Below are 16,260 nucleotides of genomic sequence, written 5' to 3'. Positions count from 1 at the left end.
GGGGGAATGACGGCCAAATGGACGCCCATCTCAAAAAAAAAAAGTGTATTTTGGCCGTCATTCCCCCCTGCAATAATAAAAACGTCTTTTTTGGCAGTGCTTCACTCAGCTGAGACCTGGAAGTCCCTGAGCCAATCACTACGCGGTTAGCCGAGCTAAACGCACTGTGATTGGCTGAGATAGACCTGGAGGAGGGAGCTGTGCCTTCTTCTTGGATCCCGATCACACACGGAGGGATGGAGCCTGTGAAAGGGGAACTGCTGAGCCCTCTCTTGCTGTGGCTGTGCAGCTAAACGTGATTTTTCCTTCTGCTCTGCCTCCTCTCGCTGCTCCGTTTTACGCTTTTCTCTTTTAAAGCATTTTTATTTGGCTTGCGCGCATACTTAACGAGAGGTACAGACCTCTCATTAGATTTTCCAGCGTTAAGGCAATTGGAAAAGGTTAGTGCATCTCATTACAATAGGGTTTCTACACAATTTGCTCATCTGCATTCCGTTTTCTTTAGCTGCTACCCTTGTCAGAAAGAAGTCTTTAGTGCATGCCAGGGTTTACTACTTGCTCCTTAATGGCTCGTTAAAGGCTCCTTACGTTTAGTGCATCTGGCCCCAAGGCAACAAAATCATGTAGTTTTTCTGCTATTATCTTATCTTCTCTGCTATCAGACTCTACCCTATAAGGTTAACACCATCAGGATGGGAACTCCTTATCATTGGTCTTGAAAAAAAGCTCCAATACAAAAAAATGCCAAAATGTATCAAAACTGATTATCAAAACCAAAAAAGGCTGGTTAGAAACCTGAATTAACACAGAATTTTTTAAAGGCAAAGAAAGGGTCCTTGAGTATGCATCAAAGCCTATTAACCAACAGGTTGATATTCAGCCTGCGGTGCTGAGCGACTTACAAGCTGCTTCTACCATATGCTGAGTTAACCCCTGATATTCAATGCTGGGGCATCTCAGGCTCCTGGCATTGAATATCTCAGTATGACTACTGACCTGGCAGTTAATTGGGCACTGCCGGTATTCAGACCAGTGCTCAGTTATCTCACCACATTTATTTATTTGTAGCATTTGTATCCCACATTTTTCCACCTATTTGCAGACTCAATGTGGCTTACATTTGCCGTAATGGCGGATGCCATTTCGGGTAGTAGAATTGCAAAGATTATTGCGTATGGTGCATACATACATGATAACATACATGGAACATAACATATATGCCCGTCTCGTCTTCCGCCAGGGTTGCTTTACTCATACTACCCCTCTCCTCAAGTCGCTTCACTGGCTCCCTATCCGTTTTCGCATCCTGTTCAAACTTCTTCTACTAACCTATAAATGTACTCACTCTGCTGCTCCCCAGTATCTCTCCACACTCGTCCTTCCGTACACCTCTTCCCGTGCACTCCGCTCCATGGATAAATCCTTCTTATCTGTTCCCTTCTCCACTACTGCCAACTCCAGACTTCGCGCATTCTGTCTCGCTGCACCATACGCCTGGAATAAACTTCCTGAGCCCCTACGTCTTGCCCCATCCTTGGCCACCTTTAAATCTAGACTGAAAGCCCACCTCTTTAACATTGCTTTTGACTCGTAACCACTCGCCTCCACCTACCCTCCTCTCCTCCTTCCTGTACACATTAATTGATTTGATTTGCTTACTTTATTTTTGTAAGCTCTTTGAGCAGGGACTGTCTTTCTTCTATGTTTGTGCAGCGTTGCGTACGCCTTGTAGCGCTATAGAAATGCTAAATAGTAGTAGTAGTAGTAGATCATGGTATACCATGTGTACATACATGGTAGAGAAGAATAATCATGGTGTAGCCTGAAGGTTTCAGAGTGATAGATTGCATTATAATCTACATTAGGTCAACGACTGTAGGGAGATCTTGTTTTATATAAGGTTTAGGGTGGTGATGTCTGTCATGTGATAAGAGTTCGGTTTTGTATAGCTCGTGTGTAGTGTTATTAATTAGTATTTAAGATGGATGTTTATGGTATGCTGTCCTAACATTATGTGGTTACTTAGCTAGTTAGTGGACTGAAAATCGTTAAAGCTGCTAACCAGCTAAGTTTCTGCTGGGCCCAAATTTCACCCCTGGACCACCCACAAAGTACCTGATTTCAGCATAGGCTGTTAGAGGGATATTTAGCGGCACTATCCGGTTAAGTGTTGCTAAATATCCTCAGATATCCCAGCACAAGTGATTTAAACTGTCAGGAGCCTCTCCTGGCCATTTAAATAATTTTGAATATTAACCGCTAATTTTTAAAAAACTTGTTTTTCTAGGCCAATGATAGAGAGAGGGGGGCTGATATTCAGACTGTGGGAGGTAGCCGGGTTGCCTCCCGCATTCAGCGCTGAGCCCAGATATTAAGGGGGTCTTTTACAAAGGCACACTAGAGTTTTTAGCGTACGCTAAATGCTAGAGACACCCATATATTCCTATGGGTGTCTCTAGCATGTCATTATATGGGCTGAATCCAGTATATGTGGAGATTGCCACCATACTGGTACACCCAAAACAATAGCAAACACTATTGAAAACAATACTAAAAAGATTATTAGAAATAATGGACTGCCTAAGCATGGTCCAACTGTAAAAAGTCTAAAGCTGTTCCTGTTGGATAGGCAGTGCCTTAAAAGGTGGAGGACACAATATTTTATTTTTTTACTTATTTGACATCTTTTTAATTTATTCAAAAGCTTTCCATATGTAAACATAAATATCATGAAATAACAACTGAATATCACTAAAACAGCTTAAAAAATTATTGCAGCTGGTAGAGAAACAGCAGTTATAAACTCTAATTTTTGCTCATTTTTCTACATTGTTCTGTATAATACAGATGGGCAATTTTCAGTGAGGATATTCTGTTTCTTGATGGTTCATCTTAACTGTTGTTGTAATCTGCCTCAGGAAGCCTGATGTTATAAAGATGGAATATACTGAAATCAAATGGAAGTAAAATTAAACTTCCTTTTATTGGGGCACATGGAATCACATCTGCATCTGTTTTGTAGAAGTTTACATTTTAGATGCACAAATTGATTATTCTGTTTTGAACATGTTTCAGGGACAAGTGGTTCTATAAGTCAAAATAAAAATAAATATTTTGTTTCATGCATAACATAATGACTGCAAGCCCCTAATGCAGTCCATTGGTTTTCTTGTATTTTGTTCTTATGATGACTTATACTGTGCCAAAACTGAAAACTTTCATTCTATCTGGCTGATAATAAACCAGTGCCACAATTTTGGAGTGGGCTTAAGCTCAAAGTGTTATGTCTCTGGGGGGGAGTAGATGCTGGATAGAGGGTATAATAGAGTGAACTGAAACACTCTCTCTTACCCATCCCTGCTGTCACTGGTGTAAATAAAATATTTTCTAGAATGGCCGTGGGTCAGAGGTGTGCTGGGGCAGAGCCATGAGGTAGAGAGGGTGGAGTCAATGCAGAATGGGGCAGGACTGGGGGGCATGTACTAAAATCTCCCTCTCAGAATTCAGGACCCCTTGGCAGCTCTGTCACCCCGATCCAAGGTCTCTCTCCCTTCCCTGACTACCTTACATCGTATTCTTGTTGACAGGAGATCATCGGTGTGGCATCGATATTCTGATACACTGCCTGTGACTGTCCCAGCTATGTTCCTCTGCTGCCTTCCACCCCTCTTCTTATGCAGCTTCCTGTTTGGAATATGGCGGCGGCAGAGGAACAGAGCTGGGACAGTCATAGGCAGCGTATCAGAATCACTGCTGTGCCAAAGCCGCTGATAATCTCCTGTCAACAAAACATGATGTAATCAGACAGGAAAGGAAGGGAGACCTCAGATCTGAGTGGCAAGAAGAGGGAACAGATGAGGGACCATGGGGGCCCCCCTGGGGCTATTTTAAAGTAGACCAGGAGGAGGAGATGGTGGAGGAAGAAATGATGGTCCTGGGAACAGGAGGAGAGAGAGAAGGCAATGGAGAAGGAAGGAAGAGAGAGGGAAAGATATTGGACTCAGGAGTGGTGGGGAGGGAGAGAGAGACGCTAGATGGAAGGGCAGTTGAGAAGAAAGAGAAAGATGTTGGATCCAGGGAAGGAAGGGAAGGAGAAGTAGGTGGTGAAAAATGGGAGGGGAGGAGGTAGGGAGAAATGCTGGCTTATGTGGGATAGGGTAGGAGGGGAACAGAGAGAGAGAGAGCAATGTTGGACCATGGAGGGAAGAGAGAGGAAGAGTTTGAGTGGATAGAGAGGCTGAAAAGAAAAAAACAAGGTAAGACAGATAAGGGAAGGATCAATATGTCAAAGACAGGTGTAGTGAAGGAATAGAACAAGACAGGGGAGAGAAGAAAAGACAAATGGACAAAAGTCGCTGGATCCTCCACTTTTATCCCACTGTCAGTTGGTGTACTTCAGGGATCTGTCCTGGGACGTCTTCTTTTCTCCATCTATACTTCTTCCCTTGGTACTCTGATCTCATCCCATGGTTTTCAGTATCATCTTTACACTGATGACTCCCAGATCTACCTCTCCACATCAGAAATCTCAGCAGGAATCCAGGCCAAAGTATCAGCCTGCCTCGCTGACATTTCTGCCTGGATGTCTCACCGCCACCTGAAACTAAACATGACCAAGACTGAGCTTCTCATCTTTCCCCCTAAACCAACCTCTCCTCCTCCCCTATTCTCTATTTCTGTGGATAACACTCTCATCCTCCCTGTCTCATCAGCTCGTAACCTTGGGGTCATCTTCGACTCCTCTCTTTCTCTGCACATATTCAGCAGACTGCTAAAGCCTGTCATTTCTTTCTCTATAATATCACCAAAATTTGCCCTTTCCTTTCTGAGCACACTACCAGAACCCTTATCCACACTCTGATCACCTCTTGCTTAGACTATTGCTTCTCACAGGACTCCCACTTAGCCATCTCTCTCCTCTTCAATCTGTTCAAAATTCTGCTGCACAACTTATATTCCGCCAGTGTCGCTATGTTCATATTAGCCCTCTCCTCAAGTCACTTCACTGGCTCCCTGTCCGTTTCCGCATACAGTTCAAACTCCTCTTATTGACTTATAAGTGCATTCACTCTGCAGCTCGTCAGTACCTCTCCACTCTCATCTCTCCCTATACTCTTCCCCCGGGAACTCCGTTCACTGGGTAAATCTCTCTTATCTGCACCTTTTTCCTCCACCGCTAACTCCAGACTCCGTTCCTATTATCTTGCTGCACCATATGCCTAGAATAGACTTCCTGAGCTGGTACGTCAAGCTCCATCTCTGGCCGTCTTCAAATCTAGGCTAAAAGCCCACCTTTTTGATGCTGCTTTGAACTCCTAACCCTTATTCACTTGTTCAGTACCTTATTTTATCTTCCCCACCTTAGTAATTCCCTTATCTCTTGTTTGTCCTGTTTGTCTGTCCTAATTAGATTGTAAGCTCTGTCGAGCAAGGACTGTCTCATCATGTTCAAGTGTACAGTGCTGCGTACATCTAGTAGCGCTATAGAAATGATAAGAAGTAGTAGTAGTAGGAAAGAGAATTAGCAGAAGACAGAGAAACGAGGATCAACTTGATGGAAAAATAAAATGTCCAGCCAGCAAATGTAGAAAAAAAGTGTTTTATTTTCAATGTATTAACTGGAATTTAACTTTGGGATTTGTGTATCACAAATGACTTTGTATTTTGTTTATTGGTATAGCCAGATGGTTGATTGGGGGGGGGGGCTTAACTTAAGTGGGTGGGCACCAAATTCTCTCCCTCCCACCTGCCTCCTGCCCCCCTCTGCCTGAATGCAAAATATAAATATGTGAGCTGGCAGGGATCTCCAGGTCTCTCTGGATCTCTCCAGGTGAAGACTTCCTCATCCTTTGCTGCTCCAACAGCCAGAACGCTTCCAAGGTCTGCAGCCAATGGCAGTGTCCCCAAGCTTCTGCCGCTACTGCTGACCCAAGCCCATAAATGCTTGGTTTTTCTGCATACATGAAAACTGAATATGCATGGGTGGGGGGCAGCAGTTGCGGAGGCAGGAGCTTGAGGACACAGTCACCAGCTGCAGAGCTTGGAGCTCTGGCTGCCGGACCAGAGGAGGTAGTCTTCAGCTGGCACAGTTTGGGGATCCCTGACAGCCACAGCAATGGTGATGACTGATTTTGGTGGGTCTGAGCCCAAAATGTGTGTGTGTGTGGGGGGGGGGGGCACAGGCCCCCCGTAGTGATGCTACCAATTGTGTTCAATACAAAAAGGAAGTGCATTTCTGTTTTTATTTCTTCAGTGTTTGCAGTACTTGCTATGTTTCAATTTTGGTGTTCATATTTTCATTTTTCTAGTTTCTGATCCCTTGTTCTGTATTTGGTGAAGGCCTGTCTGTGTTTTGTGTGTGAAGAAGTCATTTAAAGTTGTTTCATATGTGGCAACAGTGGTGGGTGGGGAGATTGGGGGAGGGGGCCGCCTCCTTAATTTCTGGCCTGGGCCTAAGTTTGCCTAAAATCGTTCCTGAGTTCAGGTATTATGGGCATTCTTAACAAAGCATGAAGCAAGTCTGAGGAGTAGCTTAATAGCTAGTTCAGTGGAGTTTAAACCAAGGGACTCAGGTTCAAGTCCTACTTTAAGTATTTTAATTTTCTTTCATTGTGAACCCTCAAGGAACAGAGAAATACTTACTGTACCCAAATATATAAGCCATCTACAAGCCTGCAGGCTATTGAAGTGGTGTACATTCAGGTACAGCAGATATTTTTCTGTTCCTGTAGGGCTCACAATTACAAAATAAGAGTTGAAGTGGAATTTGAACCTTGGTCCCTTGGGTTACAGTCCACTAACCACTTGGGTGCCCCTCTGCTGTGTGTAACCATTTTCAAAGAACGCTGCCATACAGATGCCTCCCCCCATTCATAATTTGGACATTCCAGTTTGTAAAATGGCTGTTCATGCTGGACATATCCAGCATACAGACGCCCATCTCACCTATTTTCGATCAAGAAATCACTATGAAAATATTCTGACTTGGATGTCCTTTCAAAAATGCCCCTCCATGTTCAACCAAAACCACACAAAACAAAAAGAATAACAAACAATATAAAAGCAATGAAAAATTTCCCCATTGCACACAACTAATCTATTGTTAGATAGATAGATAGATGGAGGAGTAGCCTAGTGGTTAGTACAGTGGACCTTGATCCTGGGGAACTGAGTTCAGTTCCCACTGCAGCTCCTTGTGACTCTGGGCAAGTCACCTGGCTAACCCTCCATTGCCCCTGGTACAAAATAAGTACCTGAATACATGTAAACCACTTTGAATGTAGTTGCAAAAACCTTAGAAAGGCAGTATATTCAGGTCCCATTTCCCTTTCACTAAACAGGCTGCCATCTGCATTCAAGATACCCCCTTCAATATAGTTTTTGTATTTCATGTGTCTTTATGTCCCATGAAGTTGTTGTTGTTGTTTCTTTAACACGGTTCTCTTTTTCATTTTTATCCAGGGGTGTAAAATATAGCATTAGGTTTAAGCCCAATTTCCTGTGGTTAATGAACTAGACAAGAATAATGGACTAGCATTAATAGCCAACTGTGCTGTCTGCCCATGAAGAGCAGAGCTGCCAGGAGGCTTTACTGCCTCTGCTTATAAATAGGCAAAGTCTCAATGTATAGATAGATCCTTGTCAGCTGTGCTCTCTAGGGTGTCTAAACAATTCTCTCCCTGCATTGCTGAAACAGGGAAAAAAAAGTGGGTTAAGGCAAAGTTATATTGCATTCTTCCAAAAATACATGTGTTTTTGGAGACTGATTGAAAGGTTGGGCAACCTTAACTTTCTCACTAATGCTTCTTTTGCGAATATGGGAGGGGAGTGGGTGAGAGGGACCGGGGTTGGGGGACAGAGAGTGGAGGGTTGAAAGCAGCACTCTGTGATGCATGCCTTCCTGACATACTTACCCACTTTGTGGTAATATTTTCAGTATAGTGGAAGTGGTCAATCCGAAGGTTTGCTGAGATGAGGGTTCCCTCCCTCCACCCACCATTGTTTTTCATCAGTTTCCTTGCCTGGCCCAGGTTTCTGCAGGCTGAGTTGCTCCTTTCACTGTTCTGTGTATGGGGGAAGGTACAATGATTTATAAATCAATTAAGCACTGCATGCTGGGGAGTTGTTCACGGTAGTTGAACAGTAAAAACAAAATGCTTGAGCATATAATAATGATGGGTCATAATTAACAATGATCCTCCCATCCTTGGTCACCCCTGTCCACTCCCGGCAGCTCTGCCAATAATTTGTAGTAGGTGGGGGTTACAAAATCAGGCACAGGTTACTACTACCTAGAAAGCTTTTGGTTTTTTACTATGCAGTAATGGTGTTTGAAACAGTCTCTAGCATCTGATACATCATAATTGTGTGTGGGGGAGTGCATGGGGAGTGCCAAAAACAGCGTCTTGATTCCAGGAGGTTTTTGTGAGTTGTGAGATGTGAAGATGAGGTCCGGGGTCGGCTTGGCCATTGTGCATATTAGGTGGTCACCTAGGACAGCAGGCTCTAGGGGGTGGCAAAAAAATCAGCTGCAGTCAAGACAGCAGCACAAACTCAAAGAATCATCAGCACATGCTTTTATCTGCAGAAAGAGTGGTCAGTTTTCAAATTGCCTATGTTCCTGGATAAATAGATATTTGCCCAGGTGAATAGCTTTTGGAAATTGACTTCAATACAGACCAAGTTTAAAATTTAAAAGTATTTAACGTCCAATTATGTGTGTTTTAAGCCTCATTCTAAGAAAGATAGTGTTGAGGTGATTAAGATTGTTGAATGTAATTATCTATAATCTCAGGAGGGAATGTACAGGTTAGAAAGTTAACTGGGGAGAGGGCAAGGCTGCAAATTTTCCCAGTGGTCCTAATACCTTTCCACCAGCCCTGAAGAGGGTAGTGAAAAGCAGTTTATTAATATTTAATCTATGCCCCCAGTCTTCTCTTTTTCATTTACAGCTATGCTGCAGAGAATATTCACATGGGAAATATATTACACTCATGCTGTCTTTGTTTCTGCCTTTGTAAGCACATCTCAAGTGGATTTTCTAAATGCATCATCAGCAACAGTATTCTTCACAGGGCCTTCTGCTTCAAGCAGATGTTTTAATGCTGTTTTCTTGTTCTGTTATTCTTGCAGGACCCAGCTTTCTCCACCGTGATTCATGATAAGCTTCAAGTACCCAACACCATTCGGAAGGCTTGGAATGAGAGGGACAATAGGTGTGATGTTTGTGCCACCCACCTGAACCAGCTAAAGCAAGAGGCCATTCAGATGGTGCTGACACTCGAGCAGGCCTCTAGCATTGAGCATTGTGATGCTGGCTCCCCCGGCTCTCCACCACCACTATCCAGCATTCCCACGATGGTGGGCTCCCGACACATGGGCAACTTGCAACCCAGAGACTGGGTATATATGCCTACACCATACACTACAACTACTTATACAGGCTTCATCACCAATAAGCACAGTGTCAAACCCAATGTTCTTGGAATTGGCAATGGCCAAGAAAAGAAAAATGGTTCACCTGGACACCAGGCCAAAGTTAGCCTCCAGATGGCTACTAGCCCAAGCAATGGCAATATCCTGAACTCTGTTGCTCTGCAAGCCCACCAGTACCTAGATGGCACCTGGTCCTTGTCAAGAACAAATGGGGTCACTCTATACCCCTATCAGGTAAGTGGCATTTCAAAGTTAAGAAACATTAAGATGGATTTTCAGCTGAAAACTTGTGCTCCTAAGTTTAGCTAAAATCAGGGCATAAATTTAAGAGTTCATTTTGTTTTAATATCAGGTACATAATACAAATCCAGTATTCAGTAAAATGGTAAATGCAGATTTAGGGCTTCTTTGTAGTTACAGTCTAATGACAGCTATATGGAACATCATGCTTTTTTTCATACCATAAACTAACAAGTCCGATATGTTATCAGCTTGCAATGTACACAGTCATTTTCTGTTATTTCTTCTGTGTAAGTCTGGCTAATATTTGCATGGCTGTTGCAAGAAGCAATGCTGACGACATAGTTGGGAGACTGCAGCACCAGATGCTAATAAGTGTGAAGGAGACCTTAAATTGTATACCTTGGAGGAAAGTAGAAACAGGGGTGACATGATATAGACGTTCAAATATTTGAAATATATTAATCCGCAAACAAACCTTTTCCGGTGATCCCACACTACCGCAGGTCACTTTTTGCTGCAGCCTAGTAAATGGACCCCATGTGCCAATATTCAGCACTTAACCGGCCATGGTAACCACATAAATGGGACATCATAAAACATAGTCCTACCTTTATGTGGCAACCCATGGCCGGTTAAGTTCTGAATATCGACTTAACTGGCCATGTGTTAGCTGGTGCCACATAGATCAGATAATCAATGGCGAAGCCCAGACATAGCCTGGCATTGAATATCCAGGAATAATGCTGACAGTGGTCAGCAAAACTTCCTCTTCCATTGCCTGAATATTTATCCCTGTGTTTCTATGGGTTTTTCCCCCCATAACATCAAAACATAGGCGTGGAATCACAAAATCAATGATGATAACTTCCAAACAAAATGATCCACTGAAAACTAAAGATTTATATAAAAAAAGGAAGGAAAAGCCTCAAAGAGCTCCAAATCCAAAGATTAATAGAGCTAAGTGTGATCACTAAGGGCTTCTTTTACAAAGTCGTGCTACCGATTCTCGGTGCGGGAAATGAAAGGAAGCCTATTCAGTTCCTATGGGCTTCCTCTCCTTTGCTGCGTGGGAATTGCTAGCAAGGCTTTGTAAAAGAAACCCTAAGATCTACTCTTCATCACTGGCAAAAAGCCTTCCATATAAACATATATTTTTTTCATTTTTCAGAAAACATTTCAGTATACAGCAATACTGAAGTCACTTTTTCAGTAAAAGCAGTCCACAGCTCTCATATATTCAGTGAGAAAATCCTCAGTTTTGGAAAATGGACCCCCTCCCCCCCCCCAAAAAAAACCCCATCCAAACCACAAAACCTGGTTCAATACAGTACTTAAAAAAAAAAGATAGACATTTTTCTTTTTCGAAAATGACTTTCTTTCCTATTCTCTCCCCGATACTTTTCAACCTTATGATGATCCCCTTGGCCAGAATACTAACCAAACATGGTCTAAATCCTTTCATTTATGCCGATGACGTCACCATATATATCCCCTTTAAATTCAATCTATCTGAAATTCACGACAAAATCAATACTGCCATTACCACTCTAACCTCCTGGGCTAATGCTTTTAAAATGAAATTAAATAAAGAAAAAACGCAGTGCCTAGTTCTCTCTTCCCAATACTCCCCTTATCTCCCGACTACTCTCAACACCCCTGATGTCAAACTCCCCATATCTGACAACTTAAAAATACTGGGAGTAACGATAAACAGACATTTATCTTTTGATAACCACGCTAAGCTCACCACGAAGAAAATGTTTAATATGATGTGGATATTGAAACGAGTGAAGCCTTATCTCCCACTCAACACTTTCCGGAACCTGATACAGTCTACTGTTATTACCCACGCCGACTACTGCAACAGTGTCTTTTTAGGATGCAAAACCCAAATACTGAAAAGACTCCAAATTGCCCAAAACACAGCTGCCAGACTCATTTTGGGCAAATCGAAATTCGAAAGTGCATCACCTCTTCGAGCAAAGCTTCACTGGCTCCCCATCAAAGAAAGAATAAATTTTAAGATCAACACAATGACCCACAAGATCATCCACAGCGAATCCCCTGGCTACATGAATGAATTGATCGACCTCCCTGCTAGAAACAGATCTAATTCTTCACAAACTTATCTTAACCTACACCTTCCCAATTGTAGAGGAATTAAGTACAAGACCTACTACGCATCCAGTTTCTCCTTTTTGGGCAGCCAGCTTTGGAACGCTATACCCAGACCAATCCGATTAATAAATGACTTCTTGCCTTTTAGAAAAATGCTGAAAGCTCATCTCTTTAAGCAAGCCTACCCAAATGCCCCAAGCTAATCTCGCCAACTTCCACCCCCAATTCTGTTCTGACTTAAATACCAACCTCCCATCCTTCTCTTTCCATCTCTCCTTAATTTTATCCCTCCTTACCCTTTCTCCCAAATTACACTATCCTATCCTGTCTACCCTCTTTTATCCTAGTCATATATTATCTAGCTCAACTTATCATACACTACTAAGCCCAACTTTACATTGTTTTACTACTGTTTTATTAAAATTCTATTAACTTTGTATTTCAAATTACTATGTAAGCCGCATTGAGCCTGCAGTATGTGGGAAAGCACGGGGTACAAATGTAATAATAATAATATTCGAATTTTGGACATTTTCTGCAAAACATCCAAAACTGGACTTAGACGTCATATTGAAATTGCCCCTGTATGTGAATCACTGTATACACTCCATTTTGGGCCTGATTTTTTAGGGCCAGTAGGTATGTGTGTATTTACAATTTTAAAATGGAAATACATACATACTTATAAAAAATCTAGATATTGACATTTACACTTTCTCCAAGTTTTCATTATAGACCTGGGATTTGCTTGAGTGACTGAGCGGGCAATTGTGCTCACCTCCCTGGTGTTTAAAACCACCTCAAACATTGAAGATTTAGATCTTATTTCTGCATTGAACACTCTTTATTAGCTCTGACAAACTTATCCATATTTTGCAAGATCAACAGAGAGAGGTACTACTTATCTCGTTAGACCTTACAACCATAATTGACTTAATCATTCACATTGCTTGCCTGTCTAACTGATTCGGGGATCTCCGGGACTGTATTAACTTGGTTTTCTTCCTGCTTAAAAGATAGGACTTTCCAAATTTCCTGGTCCAGCGCATTTTTGGATGTATTTAATCTTACCTCTGGAGTCCCACAAGTATCAGTGCTCAGAGAAGTCTTGTTTTATATTTTCCTTGCTCCACTGACCCTCCTATTTCAGACTGTAGGTATAACCTTCTTCATATACTCCAATAGTATACAGTTATTATATACATTTGATTCCTGTACATCGTCTACCACTTGAAACTTATGAAATAGCTTGCTGAAAATGGCATAAAGTCAAACACCTCCAAGATAGTTGCTTCATTTTTTCACTTTTTATTTTGCCCTCATTGCCATATCTCCCAAGTGTACAGGGAACACTAATTCAGCCTCAGCGTTCTGTTAAAATTATTGGAATCACATTAGATGATAAATTGACATTCTGTGATCACATTGCCTCTGTTGTCAAGAAATCTTTTGTATGTTGTGTGTCAAATTTGCGCTGCCAGGTCCCTTCTTGACGTTTCATCTGTTTGTTTACTGATTCATTTATTAGTCATAACCCATTTGGATTACTGAAACTCACTCATGCATGGTGTTCCTCGATTAAGACAATTTCAGTTAATGTAGAATACAGCTGTCAAACTAATTCATAGAGCAGAAAAGTTTGATAGTGTCAGCCCTCTTTTTTAATTTCAGAACACAGGCTCCCCATACATTATCAATTAATTTTCAGAACTTTGATATTATTACATCAAACACGTCACCATGGGTTACCTTGGTCCTCTATAGATGTCTTATTCTATATTCACCTTCTCGACTTCTCAGATCATCACAACAAAACCTTATGGTAATTCCAAGTCACTTTAAGATTCGCTCTTATCAAGCCAGAACATCTTGCTTTGAAGTGGTTGTGCCTTCTCTTTGGAATTCAATTCCATTAAAATTTCAACTTTAGCTATCATTTAAAAAGTTTGTAACCATCCTGAAAGCACATCTTTTTGTATGGACCTTCCCTTGTACTCAGTCCTAGTTCATTTTTAACTTGCAATGCATCTGCAATTCCCTGTTCAGCAACTATCACTTGTTTCATTTATCTCTTTCACATCCTTCCTTCTAGCTCACTTTCTTAATTGGCTTTTCCTGGACATCTAGTTTTATAAAATCCAGAAGTGTAAGTTATGACATGTACATGCACAGGTTGTAAAATCAGAACTTACACCTATAAGTTTGATATTCAAAATCCTGAGCAATACCAGAGGCCAAACGAATTTCGGTTTCAGTTTCGGCACCAAAACTGGCCTGGAATTCAAACTTTATGCTAGCTCCCCTAGCTCTCCTCCCCACTCCCCGGCAAACAGAATGAGCTCCCCTCCCTCCCTGTATACAAAATGAGCCTCCTTCTTTCACCCTCCCTGTTCACAGAAAGAGCCCCTCCAGAACCCCCTCCCCTTGCGTACTATCCATCCTTTGGTGGCTTAGTATGTAGTGGGGCAGGAGCGATCCCCAGTTACTCCTGCCTGTGTCCTCTCTGCTGCATAAATGGCTGCTGCAAACTCAGTGGCAGTCTCATGAGATCACAACAGCCCTGTTGAGATTGGAGCTAGCATAAGGAGGGAGGCTTATTTTCTGCACTCGGAGAGGGAGGGGAGAGGGAGTGGTTGCTTGTTTCTTGCAGGGGCTGGTCCCTAGCTGTTGGTTTCGGCTTTGGCTGAAATTGAGTGGCAAATTTCGGCTGCAGATTCATATTCAGTGTCCCTATAAACGATGCCACTCTTTTTGAAAGTACTTCTTTCTAACTATATAAGCTGCAATCAGCACATGCATTTCCCTCATCCTTACATGTATGTTAGAAAAGACTCCACGTGCAGCAAGCCTTCTGTAAAATATCCTGGACATTGCGCTTATCCCGATCTTGACGTCCAATCTCTATCTAGTGATCTTATGCAAAATCATGTTTCACGCGCCTCTTATTGATCATGTCATGTAGACACCCTTGCACCGTCCGTCTCCCGTCCCACAAGGCGTACCAATCCCCAGCCCTGGCTGACCCCTTGCACCCATTACCTTCGCTCCTGCGCCCGTTCGGCTGAACGCCTCTGGAGGAAATCTCGCGCCCATACTGACTTCATTCACTTCAAATTCATGCTATCCTCCTTCCAATCCTCCCTATTCCTCGCTGAACAGGACTATTACACCCAACTGACTAATTCCCTCAGCTCTAACCCACGTCGTCTCTTCGCCACCCTCAACTCCCTCCTCAAAGTGCCCTCCGCTCCCACCCCCCCCTCACTCTCTCCTCAATCTCTGGCTGACTACTTCCGTGACAAGGTCCAGAAGATCAACCTCGAATTCACCACCAAACCTTCTCCTCCTCTTCATCCTATAACCCACTCTCTCAACCAACCTACCCAGGCCTCCTTCTCCTCTTTTCCTGCTATCACCGAAGAGGAAACCGCCCATCTCCTCTCCATCTCGAAATCCACCACCTGTTCCTCAGACCCCATCCCCACCAACCTACTTATCACCATCACTCCTACTATCACCCCCACCATCTGTCATATCCTCAACCTCTCTCTCTCTCCACTGCAACTGTCCCGGACACCTTCAAGCATGCTGTGGTCACACCACTCCTCAAAAAACCATCACTTGACCCTACCTGTCCCTCCAACTACCGCCCCATTTCCCTCCTACTCTTCCTCTCCAAGATACTTGAACGCGCCATCCACAGCCGCTGCATTGATTTTCTCTCCACTCATGCCATCCTCGATCCGCTTCAATCCGGCTTTTGCCCCCTACACTCGACAGAAACGGCACTATCTAAGGTCTGCAATGACCTGTTCCTCGCCAAATCCAAAGGTTACTACTCCATCCTCATCCTCCTCGACCTATCCGCCGCTTTTGACACTGTCAATCACAACCTACTTCTTGACACACTTTCCTCCTTTGGGTTCCAGGGCTCTGTCCTCTCCTGGTTCTCCTCTTATCTCTCCCATCGTACCTTCAGAGTACACTCTCATGGTTCTTCCTCCTCCCCTATCCCGCTCTCTGTTGGAGTTCCTCAGGGATCTGTCCTTGGGCCCCTTCTTTTTTCAATCTACACCTCTTCCTTAGGCTCCCTGATCTCTTCTCATGGTTTCCACTATCATCTTTATGCTGACGACACCCAGCTTTATCTCTCCACACCAGAAATCACTGCGGAAACCCAGGCCAAGGTATCGGCCTGCTTATCCGACATTGCTGCCTGGATGTCCAACCGCCACCTGAAACTGAACATGGCCAAGACTGAACTTATTGTTTTCCCACCCAAACCCACTTCTCTTCTCCCTTCACTCTCTATCTCAGTTGATAACACCCTCATCGTCCCCGTCTCATCTGCCCGCAACCTCGGTGTCATCTTCGACTCCTCCCTCTCCTTCTCTGCGCATATCCAGCAGATAGCCAAGACCTGTTGCTTCTTCCTGTATAACATTAGCAAAATTCACCCCTTCC

At 43.1% G+C, this 16,260-nt stretch overlaps 1 protein-coding gene across 1 annotated transcript in view; it reads left to right on the top strand.

Moving 5' to 3' along the window:
- The window catches only part of KIF26B (kinesin family member 26B), a 799,934-nt gene that overhangs the window by 216,373 nt on the left and 567,301 nt on the right, over positions 1-16,260 (top strand). The window contains exon 3 of the mRNA XM_030196461.1: positions 9,133-9,669. Within this exon, the coding sequence (XP_030052321.1) occupies positions 9,133-9,669 (537 nt within the window). The remainder of the gene's footprint in view (positions 1-9,132; positions 9,670-16,260) is intronic.

The sequence above is a fragment of the Microcaecilia unicolor genome, chromosome 3 (genome assembly GCF_901765095.1).
Source record: "Microcaecilia unicolor chromosome 3, aMicUni1.1, whole genome shotgun sequence".
In the NCBI taxonomy this organism is placed as follows: domain Eukaryota; kingdom Metazoa; phylum Chordata; class Amphibia; order Gymnophiona; family Siphonopidae; genus Microcaecilia; species Microcaecilia unicolor.
This window is presented reverse-complemented; position numbering and strand designations above follow the sequence as displayed.